The 19,175-nt window shown below is 46.9% G+C and overlaps 1 protein-coding gene across 1 annotated transcript in view; it reads right to left on the bottom strand.

The window, feature by feature from the left end:
- LOC115459496 (low-density lipoprotein receptor-related protein 8-like) overlaps window positions 1-19,175 on the bottom strand; it is a 522,792-nt gene that overhangs the window by 45,201 nt on the left and 458,416 nt on the right. The window contains exons 8-10 of the mRNA XM_030189301.1: window positions 15,717-15,836; window positions 15,462-15,587; window positions 3,248-3,419 (exon numbers count right to left, since the gene is read on the bottom strand). Coding sequence (XP_030045161.1) covers window positions 3,248-3,419; window positions 15,462-15,587; window positions 15,717-15,836 — 418 coding nt within the window. The remainder of the gene's footprint in view (window positions 1-3,247; window positions 3,420-15,461; window positions 15,588-15,716; window positions 15,837-19,175) is intronic.

Here is a 19,175-nt window from a genome sequence, read left to right as displayed (position 1 = left end):
ATTTAACATAGAAGGACAGTCCCTACTCAAAGAGCTTACAATCTAAAGGACACGTGAACAGTCAGTCTGATAGGGGCGGTCAAATTGGGGCAGTCTGGATTCACTGAACGGTAAGGGTTAGGTGCCGAACGCAGCATTGAAGAGGTGGGCTTTAAGCAAAGACTTGAATATGGGAAGGGAGGGGGCTTGGCGTATGGGCTCGGGAAGGTTGTTCCAAACATAGGGTGAGGCGAGGCAGAATGAGCGGAGCCTGGAGTTGGCAGTGGTGGAGAAGGGTAATGAGAGGAGGGATTTGTCCTGTGAACGGAGGTGTTCTGTATAAATGTTAGCTAGATGATAGTGACATAGAGGTCAATTCTATAAAATGTGCCAAAATCGAGGCACCAAAATGACATGCATCAAGTGTGAATTCTTTACTAGCATTTGGTGCCCAGATTCCACTACAGAATGCTAGGGTAAGTTTACATTTAAGCACCAACATGTAGGCCTGCTCACTAATGCCATGTCAACAACAGGCATAAATATGCATGCTTAAATGTAGCACTTTAGTGCATAAACATTTTATAACCTATGCATGCAAATGTTTGACACGCCCCTGTGCACACTACATAGTAACATAGTAGATGATGGCAGAGAAAGACTTGTACAGTCCATCCAGTCTGCCCAACAAGATAAACTCATATGTGCTGCTTCATGTGTATACCTGACTTTGATTTGTATCTGCCATTATCTGCCATTTTCAGGGCACAGACCGTAGAAGTCTGCCCAGCACTAGCCCCGCCTCCCAACCACCGGCTCTGCCACCCAATCTCGGCTACGCTTCTGAGGATCCATTCCTTCTGAACAGGATTCCTTTAAGTTTATCCCACGCATGTTTGAATTCCGTTACCGTTTTGATCTCCACCACCTCCCGCGGGAGGGCATTCCAAGCATCCACCACTCTGTCCATGAAAAAAATATTTCCTGACATTAGTCCTGAGTCTGCCCCCCTTCAATCTCATTTCATGTCCTCTCGTTCTTCCATCTTCCCATCTCCGGAAAAGATTTGTTTGCGGATTAATACCTTTCAAATATTTGCACGTCTGTATCATATCACCCCTGTTTCTCCTTTCCCTCCAGGGTATACATGTTCAGCTCAGCAAGTCTCTCCTCATACGTCTTGTAACGCAAATCCCATGTATTTATGCACTATGGGGCCTTTAATAAAGCTTAGCATGTGCTAATGGATATTAGCGTGCGCATCCTATACACCTAAATGGACCACAAGGCATTTAGTGCATGCTAATGTTCATTAGGTCTGCTACACGTTAGTAAAAGGGCCCGTGTGACTTACGTGCTTATATTATAGAACTAGTAAAAAAGCCCAGTTTCTGATGCAAATGAAACGGGGGCTAGCAAGGTTTTCTTCTGTGTGCATGTGGGAGTGTGTGTGTCCCTGCCCTCTGCCCTCTCTCCCTTCCCCCCTCTGAGTCCTTCACTGTTACAGAGCCAGCGATTTGATTTCCTGCTCTGCTGTTTTCCTTCACTGACTGTGTTACAGAGAGGGCGGGGCAGACACTCATAGGGAAACCGGATATCTCTCCCCCTTCACACTTCCGGCTGGAGGCTTAATAGAACGTTGGTGTTGCTTTTTATATAGAGAGATATCACTAAGCGGGGAATTCATCAAGGTGCAGTAAAGGTTCGCCCTTTACCGTAGCTTGATCTACCACAGGTTCAGAAACCTGTGGGATCACCATACTGCAGGCTGCTGAATCCCAGGCTATGGAATACTTCTAGCAGTGTTATTCCCATGGCCCAGGAACATCGGGCTGTCAAGCTGTTGCCTGATGCTCCCAGCCACCCCCCTTCCCCCCACTGCAAGGAGCCCCCTTTCTGAAGACCCCCCCCCCCCTCCCGGGCTATCTTAAAAGCTAAATTGTTGGTCCAGCAGGTGTCGCCGGGGGAGGGGGGGGGGGTCTTCAGGCGGCCAACGGTGGTCCGGGGGGGGGGGGGGGAATCATCTTCATCTTCCTGGGGGTGGGGGGGGTCCGGGGTAGTCTTTGGCAGGAACTATGCCCAGTCGCTCCTGCCTCTCCGGAAAAATGGCGCCCCTATGGACATATCATCACCCCTAATACAATTCGCATTAGAGCATTTGCATATTTATGAGATGCAAAACATGCATTTTTAATCTCATTAATCGGTAACCTGCTGTGAGTTAAGTATCACCGCAGAAATTTTGGGACAGCAGCGTTAGGACCAAATAATGCATGTTTTGGCCCTAACGCTGCTTGATGAATTCCCCTCTAAGTGCACACCTAACGCTTAGATGGGGGAACGTTACTTTCACACATGCAAGTATTCATATTCTACAATCCTAGCAGGCAAATGACATATTCATTTAGCTGCTGAAGGTTTTAGAATTAGGGAGAAAGACTATACATCAGCTATTGACAGGGTTTTTTGTTTTTTTTAAATTTCCGGTTCTGTACATTTCAAGTAAAAATGTAATTAAAAATTAAATAAAACTACCTTTCACATGTTTACAGCAGTGGTTCTGAAGCCACAACTAGCCAGTCAGCTTTTCGGGATATTGGATAGATTTGCATGCAAATTTCTCTCCTATATATTCATTGTGGTTATACTGAAAACCAGACTGGCTGGGTGTGATCTAAATATTGGGTTGAAACAGTGGCGTAGCTACGTGGGGCCTGAGGGGGCCGGGGCCCCCGCAGATTCACCCCCCCCGACCCTCCTCCCGGCGAACCCGCCCCGCCTACCTTTACTTTTGCTGGCGGGGGATCCCACTCCCCGCCAGCCCACGTCTTCTCAGTCCTTCCTGCTCTTCAATTTGTTTGCTGACGTCCTGCACGTACAACGTGCAGGACGTCAGCAAACAAATTGAAGAGCAGGAAGGACTCAGAAGAAGACGTGGGCTGGCGGGGAGTGGGATCCCCCGCCAGCAAAAGTAAAGGTAGGCTGCAGCGGCGGCGGGTTCACGGCGGGAGGGGGGGGGCGGCAATGTCAGCGGGGGGGGGGGGGGGGGGGCGGGGGCGGGGGGAGGGCTAAAATGTGCCCCCTCCCCCGGGCTCTGGACCCCTCCCCCACGGAAGGCTGGCTACGCCCCTGGGTTGAAATCCACTGGCTCTGCAGGGAACAACGTGTAGTCCACGTGACCCTAAGCTCACGTGTCTTTCAGTAATCATAAAATCCTCCTGTCGGACTCGAACCAAATCCTGCAGCGGGGCCACTGCTCTCACTGTACCTGTAGATCGTCTTGTAGAATAGGTCACACCAATATATCTTGTTAGTTGTCACCTCCACATCCAACGCTACTACGTTCTTCATCATGGGGACGATGCGGGAGTAATCTCTCTTCCCCAGGTCAATCTTGCGCACCTCATGGCGATTGGTGAAGAGCAAGTAGGGGCTCCTGCCTGAAACAAATGGGAAGGGAGATGCAGTGGCATTGGTAAACGGCAGGACCTTCCCTTGTGCTTGACCACGCCAAGACACCTTTTTTATTATTAGCCCTAAATGCTATTACATGCGGATATAGAGAATCGTTAGCCGATTGATTTGCCTGGTTCCCTTCCCTTGACTGTTCTGTCAGACAGGTGGATTAGCTCTGCGTTCTGATAGAAATGTAGCCAATTATCCATGTGGTTTCTCTTTGTGTTTTCTTGTGACCATTGTCAACAGGCAGATGCATGGCATATTGGTTCCAGATTTTTTTTTTTTTTTTTTTTAAACCACCCCAGAATTCTCAATGGGAAAATTTTGGTGTGGTATCCTGGACCAATATTTTGCATTGGGGCAAAAAAAAAGTCAAACCCAATGACCCAAGAATTCATCCTGACATGTATTGTGGGTAAATGTATTTATTTATTGGGATTTATTAACCGCCTTTATGAAAAGATTCACCCAAGGCGGTGAATTGCACAGGATAAGCTGGAAGCTCAGAAGTAACTGAACTTCCCAGCCATGCGCACGTGACAGTGGCTTTCCCAAATACACAGCGAATCACTTTGATTAGGAATGGGATTTTCAAACCACTCATACCACTGATCAATAGCAAGGGGCAATATCTCTACCGCTCCATAGCTGCAGAGTCGCTTGATACTCTTCTAGCTGCAGAGTTTGCACCAGCTGTCAAAATGAAAGTGAATGTAGACTTTCATTATGAATACCGAACAACAGTGGCGTTCCTAGGGGTGCTGACACCTTGGGCGGATCGCCGATGCGCTCCACCCCCCCCCCCGGGAACAGCGCGATCCCCCGGCGAAAGAACCCCCCCCGGGTGCACGCCGCTGGGGGGAGGGGGTGCTGCGCGCCTGTCGGCTCTTCGTGTCCATGCTCCCTCTGCCCCAAGTAACCTGTTCCGGGGCAGAGGGAGCATGAAAATAAAGCGCCGACAGGCGCACAGTACCCCCCCAGCTGCGTGCACCCGGTGCGGACCGCCCCCACCCCCCCTTGGTACGCCACTGCCGAAGGATAGGGTTATCTACAGAAATTTGTTCCACCATTTTCTGCAGGCATTTTTGTTTTTCTTTTAATTAATACCCCGTACGTGCTGTGTAAGCTACAAAAAAATATACCGTATCACAAGCCCCACTCTATCCCCGCCTTGGGTGCCTCCACCAAATGTGAGTTTAAAGTTAGGCATGACATGCAGCAAAGCACTTGCTATAACACGTGGGAAGTGATTTCCAAATAGCTGATTTCTGAAACCAGCAGGAATGGGTTAAAAAAATTGCCCCTTCCTCCAATGTCTTCTAGTACAGGTTTATCTTTCGATGAGCAGAACAGTTAGATAATAAATAAATAAATAAATACACTATTTCATTTGCAACACAAATATAGCATTACAGAATTTGCAACTGGACTGCAGAAAAGAGTAAGAGGTAATTGAAGAGTATTTCAGAAAGTCCGTTTGTCTCTAATGCATATTCATTACATACAGAGCCGTAGCGAGGGGAGCTGACACCCGGGGCGGGTCACCACTGTGCACCCCCCCATGGGTGCAGCACGGCGCACCCCCCCCCGGAGCGCATACCCCCCCCCCCCCCCCCCCGGAGCGCATACCTGTGGCGAGGGATGGGCGGAAAGGCCGATCCGCCCTGACTGCACGTTGCTGGGGTGTGTCGGCTCCACACTGGTTCAGTGCTCTCTCTGTCCCGGAACAGGAAGTAACCTGTTCCGGGGCAGAGAGGGCAGTGCACCAGCGCGGAGCCGACACCCCCCAGCGGCGTGCACCCGGGGCGGATCGCCCCCCCCCCCCCCCCCCCGCCTACGCCACTGATTACATACCATTAATTAGACTACTACAAAAGTTATATATTTCAAAATCTAACTACTCTTTATTACTAATCACACTCTCACCCCTAAACAATTACTCACACATAAACACACTCATAAACCATCAAATCCCTTGGGATTTTCAAACTTAAGGGCTGAAAAATTGTTCCACATGTCTTGATACTTTTTATGTATCTTAAAATTGAAAAATTAATAAAAAAAAGAAAAGAAAAGAAAAAGGCAAGTTCATTTTCTCTGAAGAAAACAAAGAATTATGCTCCCCTTGACGAAGGGCATAAGGCGTTGGAAACCGTACGCTCGCACACTCAGAGCAACAGGGTACATCCTTCCACCACCCACTGCTGTTTTCAGGGCTCAGTGACTCATTTATATCTTCCACTGATGTGGCTTCGGCTCTCTTATCCTCTGCTGCTCACTAACCCCTGCTCTTTTTCCTGTTCTACTCTGTATGCATCTGTTTGCATAGATAGATACAGACAGACGGACTGACCCTACACAATACTTTTGTTTAAAACATGCCTAAAGAGAAAGCCAAACTAGTAACCATGGAACCAGTCAGATCATGCATCAAACTGAAAACAAACAAATTCACTGTCGGTGGACAGTTCAGCAACGACTCCAAAGAAACCCACTTTATCTTAGTTCCAGCTACAATACTTTCCTCTCTCCAGCCTTATTTACTGTTATCTGTTCACAAAGGAAGCAAAATGTAGAGACATGACCTTCATGAGTTAGCCCAGCTTAGCTGCATGTATCAATGCGTTAGCAGACCACTTTTTTTTTACTTTCTTTTTAACATACAAGAAAGTCTCTCTCGTCATCTGAAGCTCTACTAAGAAGCCTTGAAAAAAAAAAATAACGCAATGGTTTTGGTAATGAATCTCCCCTCCGTGTTCCATGCTCTCTGAGAATACAAAGTTTGTCCTGGAAATTGTGAGCCCGCATGCTAACTGCTTGAGCCTACCCCCCATCTGTCAGTGCTGGCACCAGAACCCAAGAGCTTTACCTTTCTAGCCAAGTTACCTCAACCTTCTCCGAGACCCCAATGAGACTTATACAGATCCAGCAGTTCTGTTTCAAGTTCATTGCGTCTCTCAGTCACGAAGGCACGCTCTTTCTCAAGGGTACTGACCTTCCACTTGCTGGCCATTAAAGAAATCTTCCAAATCCCCGATCTTGGTCACTGTATAGTTCCAAATTCTTACCCAAAAATCCCTTCCTTGCCTGCCTAGGATCATCTCCCATTTGGTCGGAAATCTCAGTGGGCGAGGATGCCATTATTGCCATAAAGCGAATATACTTACTCAGGGCCGGTCTTAGGCAGGGGCGACAGGAGCCTTCGCACAGGGCCCCGCGGCGCTTCCTCCTCCTCCACCGCCATTCAATCCTCAGCTTTCCGACAGCCCTCCCTTTCTTCCAGCCGCCCTGCGTTTAAAAAGTTGCAGCGGCGGCAGCATCAGTGAAACCAGCACAGCAGGCTTGCTTGCCTCTAGCATTCAAAGCTATACAAAGCTGATTTCAAGCTCTGAACCGGGTGACGCAGGACACGTCTTCCACATGTGAGAATTACTGGCCTGCTTGTCCTCGGAGAAAGGCTACAAAGAAACATGGAATAAGATTGCCTTCTAGCCCCTTCTTTGCACAGAACCTTTTCAACCTTCAAGTATTTCCATATAAAATGCCTCCTGTACTATGGCGTTAAAGGGCATTTCTGTAACTATGCGCCTGCAGCTAGATGCGCCTTCTGCCTGTAAGTGCACTACATGCTAATTCTATAGAAGAGCACATTATTGCACAGGGCTGTATGGATGGGCGTGGCATGCCAGGACACAGGTGTGCTACCCACCTTACCTGAGTAACTTACAGAATACTGTGAGTAATGTGCATGGCATGTTGCATTTAGGTGTGCCCATTCCCTCCTGCTGTTATTATTATTATTATTAGCATTTGTATAGCGCTACCAGATGCACGCAGCGCTGAACATCTGACACAGAGAGACAGTCCCTGCTCAATAGAGCTTACAATCTAAAATAATACAGACAGACAAGACAATTAAGGGCGAGGGAAGTAATGGGTGAGAAGGAACAAGGGGGGGGGGGAGGCAAATGAGTAGTGGCTAGGAGCCAAAAGCAGCAGTGAAAAGGTGGGTTTTTCAGCATAGATTTGAAAACAGGTAGAGATGGAGCTCGACGTACAGGCTCAGGAAGTTTATTCCAGGCATAAGCTGCCGCAAGAGAAAAGGAACGATGCCTGGAGTTAGCAGTGGAGGAAAAGGGGGACGACAAGAGAAAGTTGTCCAGTGAGCGGAGGTCACGGGGAGGAATGTAGGCTTCCTCCACCAATGCCAAGGGGGTGCCGACACCGGCAGCAGTCGACGCAGAGGCCACAAGTGGCACCAGCATCTGAGACCTCGCTGCAGTCTGATGGCCATGCTGACAGCAGCAAGAGTCCTGGCAGGTGCAAGCATCCCAGATGCCGATGCACTCTGGTGTATAAGAGGGCACGCTTAACTTTAGGGGCATCAGTGTGGGGTTACGCCAGTATTCTATAACAGAATCTGGGTGCTCAGATGCCATTATAGAAATAAACACTTACTGTGTGGTGTTAGGGCACCTGAAATGGGGCACCCATGTAAAGAAATGCTCCTTTAATGCAAAATATATCATCTGGAAACACTGACGATAAGTATCTGTTTGCCATAGCTTTTTTCAAGTTTAGAGTTGGATATAAAAAGCCTCAGCTTAGGTAGCCTTTTTACTAAGCCGGGGCACCGAAGACCCCAATGTATATGCTGGGCTAGAAACAGGGTACAGGCTATTCAATCCCAGAGCACAAAGGTCCTTGAAAGCAGAGGCCATGCCCAGCCTGAGTGCAAGATGGGGAGCGAGCCACAGCCTGGAAAGGAGACGCCATTCTATTACTGAATTAAGGCTTTTGCGGCTGGCATCATGATTGTTGCGGTTGTCTAGGTCTCGCCGTGTCTGATTCTTGTGACTCCTGAAGCAGGTGACCCATGCCGAGTCCTGGACTTTTTTTTTTTTTGTTACATTTCTATGCTGCGCTTTCCCACTCATGGCAGGCTCAATGCGGCTTACATGGGGCAATGGAGGGTTAAGTGACTTGCCCAGAGTCACAAGGAGCTGCCTGTGCCTGAAGTGGGAATCGAACTCAGTTCCTCAGGACCAAAGTCCACCACCCTAACCACTAGGCCACTCCTCCACTGTTGCTACTATTTGAGATTCTACATGGAATGTTCCAACATTCCATATAGAAGTCGGCCCTTGCAGATCACCAATGTGGCCGCGCAGGCTTCTACATGGAATGTTGCTAGTGGAATAGCAACATTCCATGTAGAATCTCCAATAGTAGAAACATTCCATGTAGAATCTCCAATAGTATCTATTTTATTTTTGTTACATTTGTACCCCGCGCTTTCCCACTCATGGCAGGCTCAATGCGGCTTACATGGGGCAATGGAGGGTTAAGTAACTTGCCCAGAGTCACTGAACTGATGTTCAATAAAGGTTGCCCTTTGTGGATTCCTTACATTGAGGTCTACTTTGAAGGCCTACTGCACTACCCTATGTTTTCAGTTTTTTTCTGTTGCAGCATGAAGAGACACAGGAGCATTATGATATACTCTGTTTTATTCTCCATTCTTTTCCTAATAATCCCTGGGTTTCTGTTTCCTTTTATGGTTCCTGCAACTAATTGAGCCGAGGGTTTCAACATATTGTCCACAATAACAAGACTCCTCTCCAGGATGGTGACCTCTAACACAGAGTGGAGGAGTGGCCTAGTGGTTAGGGTGGTGGACTTTGGTCCTGGGGAACTGAGTTTGATTCCCACTTCAGGCACAGGCAGCTCCTTGTGACTCTGGGCAAGTCACTTAACCCTCCATTGCCCCATGTAAGCCGCATTGAGCCTGCCATGAGTGGGAAAGCGCGGGGTACAAATGTAACAAAAATAAAATAGATACTATTGGAGATTCTACATGGAATGTTGCTACTATTGGAGATTCTACATGTAGAAGGCTGCGCAGGCTTCTGTTTCTGTGAGTCTGACGACATACGTGCAGGACGTCAGACTCGCAGAAGCTTGCGCAGCCACATTGGTGATCTGCAAGGGCCGACTTCTACATGGAATGTTGGAACATTCTATGTAGAATCTCAAATAGTAGCAACAGTGGAGGAGTGGCCTAGTGGTTAGGGTGGTGGACTTTGGTCCTGGGGAACTGAATTAGATTCCCACTTCAGGCACAGGCAGCTCCTTGTGACTCTGGGCAAGTCACTTAACCCTCCATTGCCCCATGTAAGCCGCATTGAGCCTGCCATGAGTGGGAAAGCGCGGGGTACAAATGTAACAAAAAAAACCAAAACAAAACAAAACCTAGAATCAGGTTGTTATGGTCTGGGTTTTTCTTCCCTATGACCACTACTTTGCATTTGTCCACATTAAATTTCACCTGTCCTGCGCAATCTTGCAAGCTCTTGGTGCTACTTTTCATGAAGCGTGACTAGGACAGACATTTTAATGCTTCTCTCCTGCCATGGAAAGAGAAAAATTCATCTGTGAAATGAATCCAGGACCTCTTACACCCAAAGTGAGAATCATACCCCTAGCCCAGTGGTCCTCAACCAGTTCTTGGGACACAGCCAGCCAGTCAGGTTTTCAGGATACCCACAATGAATATGAATGAGATAAGATTTGCATGGAATGGAGGTAGTGAATGCGAATTTATCTAATACTACTACTACTTAACATTTCTAGAGCGCTACTAGGGTTACGCAGCGCTGTACAAATTAACAAAGAAGGACGGTCCCTGCTCAAAGGAGCTTACAATCTAAAGAACGAAATGTCAAGTTGGGGCAGTCTAGATTTCCTAGGTAGAGGTGTAGTGGTTAGGTGCCGAAGGCGACATTGAAGAGGTGGGCTTTGAGCAATGATTTGAAGATGGGCATATTCATTACGGATATCCTGAAAAACTGATTGGCTAGGTGTGTCCTAAGGACTGTGCTGAGAACCCGGCCCTAGACCAATGAGACAAATTCAAAGAGAGCTCGATGACGTAAGGATTTTTCCTGCTTTGTGTTTATGGGGAAAGTATTTCATACGAAGGCCCTGCTCAATTTGATCCCCTGAAACGGCTTTTAGGTCTACCCTCTCCTGCATTAAACTGCTTCTTTCTTCATTTTGGAACAAAGTATAGCAAACAGTTTCTTCTCTGAAAGACATGCTGGCAATTTCTTTCATCCCCTTAGGGTAGGAAACAGAACAGTTCTGGCTGATCCATCATTTTCTTTCTTTTCACTTTCACCGGCTTTCAAACCCGCAGATTTTCAAAAGACAGCAGGACTCTATCCCTGTATGGTTAAATATTCTGAGACTTCAAGAGTTTTACTGGAGACATTTCCAGGCTTAATAGCAACACACTTCTTGAAGCAGCCCCTCTGCCAATCTCTCTCCCAGTAAACGATGTTTGCAGACCTTAATGGGGGATTAGAGAGATTTGAAGCTTTATTAAGGATTTTATTAAAGGCCATACTGATCCTGCAAAGGACTGGAAGATTTCTTTAATTAGATGTGAAGGCCCCTGCACGGGAGCTGTCAACCTAATGCCATATTACTCCATGACTTTAGCTCAACCCTGGATTTCTGGGGTGTCTCCCCCCCACACACACAGTATCCAAGGGCATCTCGGTCTTGTACTGCTAATCTCCACTGGTGGATAGAATGGTCAAGATTTGAGTGTTCTAGGACGGGAGCTGCAAAACAAGGGGAGAAGGCCGGAGACGAGATGGAGTTAAGGCTGGCAGCACTGGAAAGAGGGATAAGTTCAGTCTTTGCCTTTCCCTCCTGCATAGTAGAGATCTGTGCTGTGCCCTCTGACATTTCCTCTGGTCAACAGCAGGTTTATTTCTGGACAGGTTTCAGTCACAGTCTGGGTAAAACGGTCTGGCGGAATACTGCGCTTCTCTGTTTGGCTAAAGGTACACACAGTCTCTTACAGCAAATATTTTCTCAGATGAATCACAAAGTGGTGTTCCTAGAAGTGAGGCACATGACCTTTTCCATAAGGCACACATTTTACCCTCCTCAGCTGCCCACATATAACAGCAGATGTACATTGGCCCTTTGAAAATGATCAAGCTGTATGTGCTGAAAGCAACTGAGTAATTTGCAGGTAAGCAGGCTCTTTGAAACCTGCTCCCTTTCTTCATAAGTCTCTGCATATACACAGCAACATTACTCAGCTGGCTTCCCTAATTTTATTATTTATTTAACTCAAGGTGAGTTACATTTAGGTACAGGAGGTATTTCTCTGCCCCTGGGGAGCTCACAATCTAATTTTGTACCAGAGACAATGGAGGGACAGGAGGCAGGATTTGAACTGGGCTCCCTTAGTTATCGGCCCAGCGCTCTAACCACTAGGCTCCTCCCTTGAGATCATCTGGGTAGTTCACATAGAAGCCAACTGAATATTAGCTTGGGCACTGAAAACAGGCCGAAATTTATATGTGTCGGTTTCAACTGAATGTCACGTCCATGGTCGTGACTCCTCTTTTGCTCACCTGATCCCTCGAAGTGCAGCTTCCGGGATGGCTCCTGCCTGGCCAGCTTCCAAGATGGCTTCCGCCTGTTCTGTTCCGGCTTCCAAGCTCCTGTCTGTCCTTCCTATGTGTTTCAAGCCTCTCTTTGGTGTCAGTGTATTCTCTGCTTCTGTCCTGCTGTAGGTGACATCATCAATGAGAGCCTTTATAAGGAAGTGCTATACTGGCATTCAGGGCCTTTGCATTGCCAAAAGGTCGTCAGGTTAGTCAGTGTACTGATGCGCTGTTAAATAGCCTTGCTTTGGGCTCTTGCCCTTCTGCTTGTTGTGTCTGTGGACTGCTAGTCCTTCTGGTGCTTCACTCAGTGTTTGGAGCTACTGAAGCTTCAGCCATTGCCCTGACCTCTGCTAGTTCCTGATTTATTCTCTACCTGCTGCCTGTCTCTGACTATTGCCTGAACCCGGATATTCTCTGCTTGCTGCCTGTCTCTGACTATTGCCTGAACCCGGATATTCTCTGCTTGCTGCCTGTCTCTGACTACTGCCTGAACCCGGATATTCTCTGCTTGCTGCCTGTCTCTGACTACTGCCTGAACCCGGATATTCTCTGCCTGCTGCCTGTCTCTGACTATTGCCTGAACCCAGATACTCTCTGTGTGCTTCTGCCCAGCTTGGGTGTAAATCCTGAGTCCTGCTTCTGCCCAGCTTGTATGTAACTCCTGAATCCTGCTTCTGACCAGCTTATGTCTTTGTCCTGAGTCCTGCTTCTACCTAATTTGTACATATGTCCTGAACCCTGCTTCTGGCTCAGCTTGTGTGTATAGCTTGAGCCCTGCTTTGCCCAGCTTGTGTGTATATCCTGAATCCTGCTTCTGCCTAGCTTATGTGTATATCCTGTCCCCTGTTTCTGCCCAGCTCGTGTGTTTATCCTGAACCCTGCTTCTGCCAAGCTTGCCTGTATATCCTGAACCCCGTTTCTGCCAAGCTTGCATGCTTACTCTGAACCCCGTTTCTGCCAAGCTTGTCTGCATATCCTGAACCCGCTTCAGCCAAGCTTGTATGTATGTCCTGACCCCTGCTTCTGTCAAGCTTGTATGTACCTCCTAACTTCTGCTTCTGCCAAGCTTGTATGTGTATCCGAGCCCTTGCTTCCGCCTAGCCCTTGTGTTTACCCTGTCCGCTTAGTCTGTCTAGTGTTCTTGCCTAGTGGTTGCGTAGCAGCCTTCAGTCCTAGTCTAGTACCTAGCTAAGTCTCCCTCGTGTATCCTAGACTCAGAGGGGGGGTCCGCTGGGCCTTCAGTTCCTGCCCTGTCCTGCAAGTCCTGCCGGCCACCTGCACTCAGGGGCTCAACTCCTGAGGAACAGTGGTCAAGCGCAGGCGAAGCTGTTCCTGTTCTGCCTGTCCTAGTTTGCCCGCCTCAGTTGCTACTCCAGTCCGGAGTTCCAGTCCTGCTCTTTCTTGTCTCCGGTTCCAGGGTGGTCTTGCCTGCCTCTGCCGCTCCTCGGCAGTGGTCCAAGGGCTCACGAATTCTGGTTCTGCCTCGAGAACCCGACACTGAAAATGCCAATGCATTTTTGGCTCAAACCAAAACGTCCGCCCAGCCAGAGCGAGCCCTCCCGGGCTGACCTCCCTGGCAGAGAGCGGGTCCCACCGGGCCAGCCACCTGTCCCCCTTACCCCTCCTGACCACAACTCCTCAGCCCTCCCACCATTTGACTGGGGATTTCTCCTGCCCATGCTGCTTCCAATTGCAAAATGGCTGCCAGGACCTCCCATGGCAGTCTCATGAGGCTGCCGCGGGAAGTCTTGGCAGCCATTTTGACAGAGGAGCTGGCGGGGGCAGGAGTGACTGGGGAAATCACTCCTGTTGGCAGGCCTGGGGATGGCCTTTGGATGGTGGAGGGAGTAGGGGGAACAGGTGTCATTTTCAGCTGAAAACGAATGGCAAATTTCAGCTGTTGATTTGGTTACAGTCGAAACTGAGAACTCCAGTTTTGGTCACCCTCTAAGTTCATTTTCCACCAGGCACCAGAAAGCCACCACTCCTAGCCTATAGTTGTTACCTGTTTCTCTCAAATATCCCTCAAGTGAACTCATGTGTGCAAGATCTAGGATGCACCCCAGTAAAATAATGTTCTGAGATAGTTCTGCAACCTATCACCCAGCCCAGACAGCAGGAGCCACACCTGCCCCTGAAAGCTAAACATACAGCTGACATGCTGCTTTCCTAACACCTGGAAGGTTGCCAGCGAGCAGTCCCAGCTCAAGAGGTCTAGGTGAAATGAATTGGGCGTTTTCGTTCTTCCACGAGCTACAGCAAAAGCATTCCAGACACCCAATTTTGGGTGAGCCTGGGCCCAAGATGGGTAAGTAGAAAAACTCTGCCTTGTCCCACAAGTGATTTGGTCTCTCTCTCTCTCGCCTGCATGCCATAAGGTCTCTCAAACATCCCCCCCTCCCCTGCATAGCAGATTTTCACCAGCAGCGAGCAGCAACTAATACACACTACTCATGTTGCCCCATAGCCTTCCCTCTGATGCAACTTCCTGTTTCCTCATAGCGGGAAACATAGGCGGAAATACATCAGAGGGAAGGCTGTGGGGCCGGTGCGAGCAGTATGTATCAGTCGTTAGTCGTTGCAGGCAAAGATCTGCTATTTCAAGATATGCAGGAGGGGCAGTTGTTGGGAGTTTTCAGCTGGTGGGGCTTCGGGATCCTTGCCAGCCACATCATAGGTGTGCTGCTACTGGGTGGGCCTGATTCACTTACAGCTCTTGTCACAAGATGATGAGTGGGTGTGTGGTAGAATTCACAGGAATCAAGACAAAGACTCGATAAGAGGGAGAGCACAAGTCTGGTCACTCAGGGTCAAATTCAGTAAATGGTGTCCAAAGTTAGGTGCCGTTAAGATCCACGCTAAGCTCCAATTTTATAAAGGTCAATTAGCACTAAGCAACCTTTAAAGAACAGATTACCCTGCCCAACTTTGGGTGTGAAGACTTACGCCTGCTGAAACCTGGTGTAAAAGCTGGCGCACAGCTAATGGCAGTTGGCGCATAAAGGATCCTATTCTATTTAATTATTTGTTTGTAACATTTGTATCCCACATATTAGCAGGCTCAATGTGGCTTACAAAATACCGTAATGGTGAACGCCAAGTACGGTAGGTATTAAACAAATACAGTTAGAAAAAGGGTAAGGTAGGGGTAAATGGGTACAATAAGGGACAAGGAAATAAGAAATAAAAATGTCCATTGCAATGTATGTATAGATGCATTGTAGAGTTGAGGCATTTAAGTAGAATCAATAGGGTAGGCCTTGCAAAACACATAAGTCTTAGATTTGTAACTATAGTATTAAGTCTTTAACACTGCACCTATATTTTGGGAATGCTCTTGGCCCGCCCATGCCACACCCCCTTTTGAGCTGCATGAGACACAACTTAGACACACAGAGTTGCAGAATAGTGCATAGGCTAATCCGCATGCAAGTCCTAATTAACATCAATAATCAATTAACAGCTCATTAACTAATTAGTTTGCGCATGGATCTGCGATCCACACCCAAACTTGGGTGACCTTTATAGAATGCAGGGGTCAGTGTACCTTACCTACTGCCTTGCAGTTCTTGGACAGAGTGTCCATCTCATAGCCCTCATAGCACTCGCACTTGTAATCCCCTTTGTAATTAATGCAGATCTGGCTGCAAGCATCTGGATTCTCACACTCGTCTATGTCTGAAAAGGGAGAGTTTGAAATCCATCAATAAGAGAAATCAAAAGCCTGGACAGGGCAATGCTGCTGTGACTAGAAATGTGCCTCTGTAGAGTGAAACATGAGGGGAGCGCCGTTTGCATATAAATTACCTCCGCAGGTCTTTTTGTCCAAAAGCTTGAATCCAGGAGGACATTCACATTCATAACCGATCTTCAGGTCCCTGCATATGTGTGAGCAGCCGCCATTGTTCAGGGAGCATTCGTTAATGCCTGGAAGAAGAATGCAGACTTCCTCACAAAAGAAGTTTTGTTGAGTCAAATGTGGAAAAAAAAATTCACTTGGATCAAGTTTTTAGGACAAGTCTGAGCCTGTCTTCTGCACAGCCGTCAAGTTACCCAGTCCTGGGAGGAAGATTTTAGGTCATACCTGATGTGGGGTTTTTTTTTTTGTGGATTTCAATGTGTAGAATCAGGGACTACAGATACTACCATGCATTGAGATGCAAGTTCAAAACCAGTACTGGCCACAAAATCTGCCTCCTGGAAATGGATAACTTAAAGTTCAGCTTGTGTTTATGGAAAGAATTCTGTATCTAGCCCTCAGAATTCAAACCTGGGGTCAGTGGCATAGCCAACTTCTTTGCCACCTGGGGCGGAGCGCCCCCTCCTCCAGGCTTGTCCCTGGTGAGCAGTCACCGCTGTTGGCTCTGCCAGTCCCCTGCCCCGGAACAGGAAGCTGACGTAGAAGGGGCGGGGGACTGGCAGAGCTGATAGCCGTGTGACTGCTCAGTGCACCCCCTTGCTGCCTGCACCCGGGACAGACCGCCCACACCGCCCTGTCCTTGGTATACTAGAGCCTAGGGTTAGGCTAACAAGCTGCAAAAGGCACAAGCATTAAATTCATAAAAGGCAGCTCTATGAGCTAATGCCTAAATTTAGGTGTCCATAGTGCACCTGGTTTATAGACTAGTGATCGGCACCAACAATTGGCATTTATGTGTGTAAAAGCTAGCCGCTGTTCTATAAATGATGCGTATAAATTGCTTAGTGTAAGCCATTATTTATGTGTTTTATTTATTTACTAGTAAAAAAGCCCCGTTTCTGATGCAAATGAAACGGGGGCTAGCAATGTTTTCTTCTGTGTGCATGTGGGAGTGTGTGTGTCCCTGCCCTCTGCCCTCCCCCCTCTGAGTCCTTCACTGTTACAGAGCCAGGGATTTGATTTCCTGCTCTGCTGTTTTCCTTCACTGACTGTGTTACAGACAGGGCGGGGCAGACACTCATAGGAAAACCGGATATCTCGCCCCCTTCACACTTCCGGCTGGAGGCTTCATAGAACGTTGGTGTTGCCTTTTATATAGAGAGATTGCATTTGTATCCCACATTTTCCCACCTATCTGCAGGCTCAATGTGGCTTACAATTTTCCGTCATGACTTGTGCCATTTCAGAGTACAGATACAATTGGCAATATATATAGAACATAGATCATATAATGAACATATAGAATTCAAGCTAAGTGCGCCCCTTTGTGGTGATAAATCACCTAAAATGATTATCACCATAGCCCTTGTCTCAGGACTAGCTAGAAATCTAGCCCAGTGCTTCTGACCCTTCTCCTGCAGGCACCCCAAGCCAGCCATGGTTTTCAAGCTTACCACAATGAATATGCAAAGCTCTCTCATGTATATTCATTGTGGTAGCCCTGAAAACCCAACTGGCTCCAGGAGAGGGTTGAGTTTCTAGACGATGCACAATGCAATTACGATTATGTTCAGCTGCTATCTGGACAAACTATTTGCTTCATTTAGGCTTGTTGAACAGTAGGCCTAGATTAAAAACATAGTTCTGCTTTATAGCATCAGAAATTTGAGTTTGCTTTGGCAGAGAAGTGTGGAACAATAGTCAGCAAGAGAAAAGTCTGGGCTCCTTTGGAACAATACTTATAAACTTTACAGACTACATTATAGTCCTAATATCCTGTATATAGACAGATGACGTCTCCCTTGTTTTAGATAATGTATGTGATAGCATTTCTTTTTTTCTTGTTATGTTTTCATATTTTATACTTTCCATGTACTTTCCTAAAAGTCAATAAAATATAATTGAAAACAAACGAACAAACAAACAAACAAACAACAACCAAGAAAAAAAAATAGTGCCAGCATGGTACTACTACTACTATTTAGCATTTCTATAGCGCTACAAGGCATACGCAGCGCTGCACAAACATAGAAGAAAGACAGTCCCTGCTCAAAGAGCTTACAATCTAATAGACAAGAAATAAATAAAGTAAGCAAATCAAATCAATTAATGTGTACAGGAAGGAGGAGAGGAGGGTAGGTGGAGGCGAGTGGTTACAAGTGGTTACGAGTCAAAAGCAATGTTAAAGAGGTAGGCTTTCAGTCTAGATTTAAAGGTGGCCAAGGATGGGGCAAGACGTAGGGGCTCAGGAAGTTTATATATTCAGTGCCACAACACTGCTGAATACATGTATTATATTTAAACACCAACACTTAATAGTTACTGTGCTGACTGATAATCTGGCCCAATAATCGTCCTATATCCAGAGGAAATGTGAAAACATAGGGAGGAGCCTCCACTGTAACACCTGCTGGCTGGGTAGATACTCGATCCTTTACTTTCCAAAAGGAAACACCCTTGCAATCCCCAGAACGAAGGGAGGCTTGTTAGGAGGCCAGGAGTGTTGCTTTCTTCTCAAATTAATTTTCAGTATTTTATTTACTTATTTAAGGTATTATGACTTGTATTACATGGATTATTCATTTATTTTGGTTCACTAAAATATTTGACTGATTTATTGATGAGGTATGAGCCACAAAGAAGTTTCCATTCAAGGCAAGTATTTGTTAAGATTACTGGCTCCCTCTTTGTCAGATTGGAAATAAGCAAATGCTGGTAGATGACAGTATATATAAGTGAAACATCAAAGCATTTCAGTGACAGTCTAACAGGATGGGGGTGGATAGGTGAGAGACAGGAAGAGTCGGGTGGATGAGGGACAGGGAGATATGCATGGAGACAGGAGGGTGACACCGCAGTACAATTTTATGGCTTATAATGGGCTAGAAAACCCAGATCTTTGTTAAGTCCTTTCTGGAGGGTGTCAAAATATGTAATCATTCTGACTTCAAAGGTCTTATGTTCCTGTATTGTTTTAAAGTTCCCTTTTAGGATTCTTACCATAAAATCACTGGTACAGTGTTCTGGTTTTATTTATTATCTCATTTGTAAAGTGTTGCCCCACAGAAGTGACATCCTGGTTGGTATTAGCATTTTTGAGATGGTGTCTATGTAGATTAAATTTCTTCTTTAGCATCTGACTTGTTTCTCCAATGTAGCATCCTTCACTGCATTTTTTACACTGAATGATATACACCACATTGGAAGATGAGCATGTGAAATTCAACATAAAGGAATATTAATTTTTCCTTTGTGAATGACCGTGGGGTCCTGTGAAACGTTTTGGCATAGTTTGCAGCTGGATATATTGCAAGGATGTGTGCCATTCTCTTCTTTTTGAGTCTGTGTTGGGAGTTTACTTCTAATTAGCTTGTGTTTTAAGTTGGGTGGCTGTCGGAAGGCCAGCA

Source organism: Microcaecilia unicolor, unplaced genomic scaffold (assembly GCF_901765095.1).
Source record: "Microcaecilia unicolor unplaced genomic scaffold, aMicUni1.1, whole genome shotgun sequence".
Classification (NCBI taxonomy): Eukaryota; Metazoa; Chordata; class Amphibia; order Gymnophiona; family Siphonopidae; genus Microcaecilia; species Microcaecilia unicolor.
This window is presented reverse-complemented; position numbering and strand designations above follow the sequence as displayed.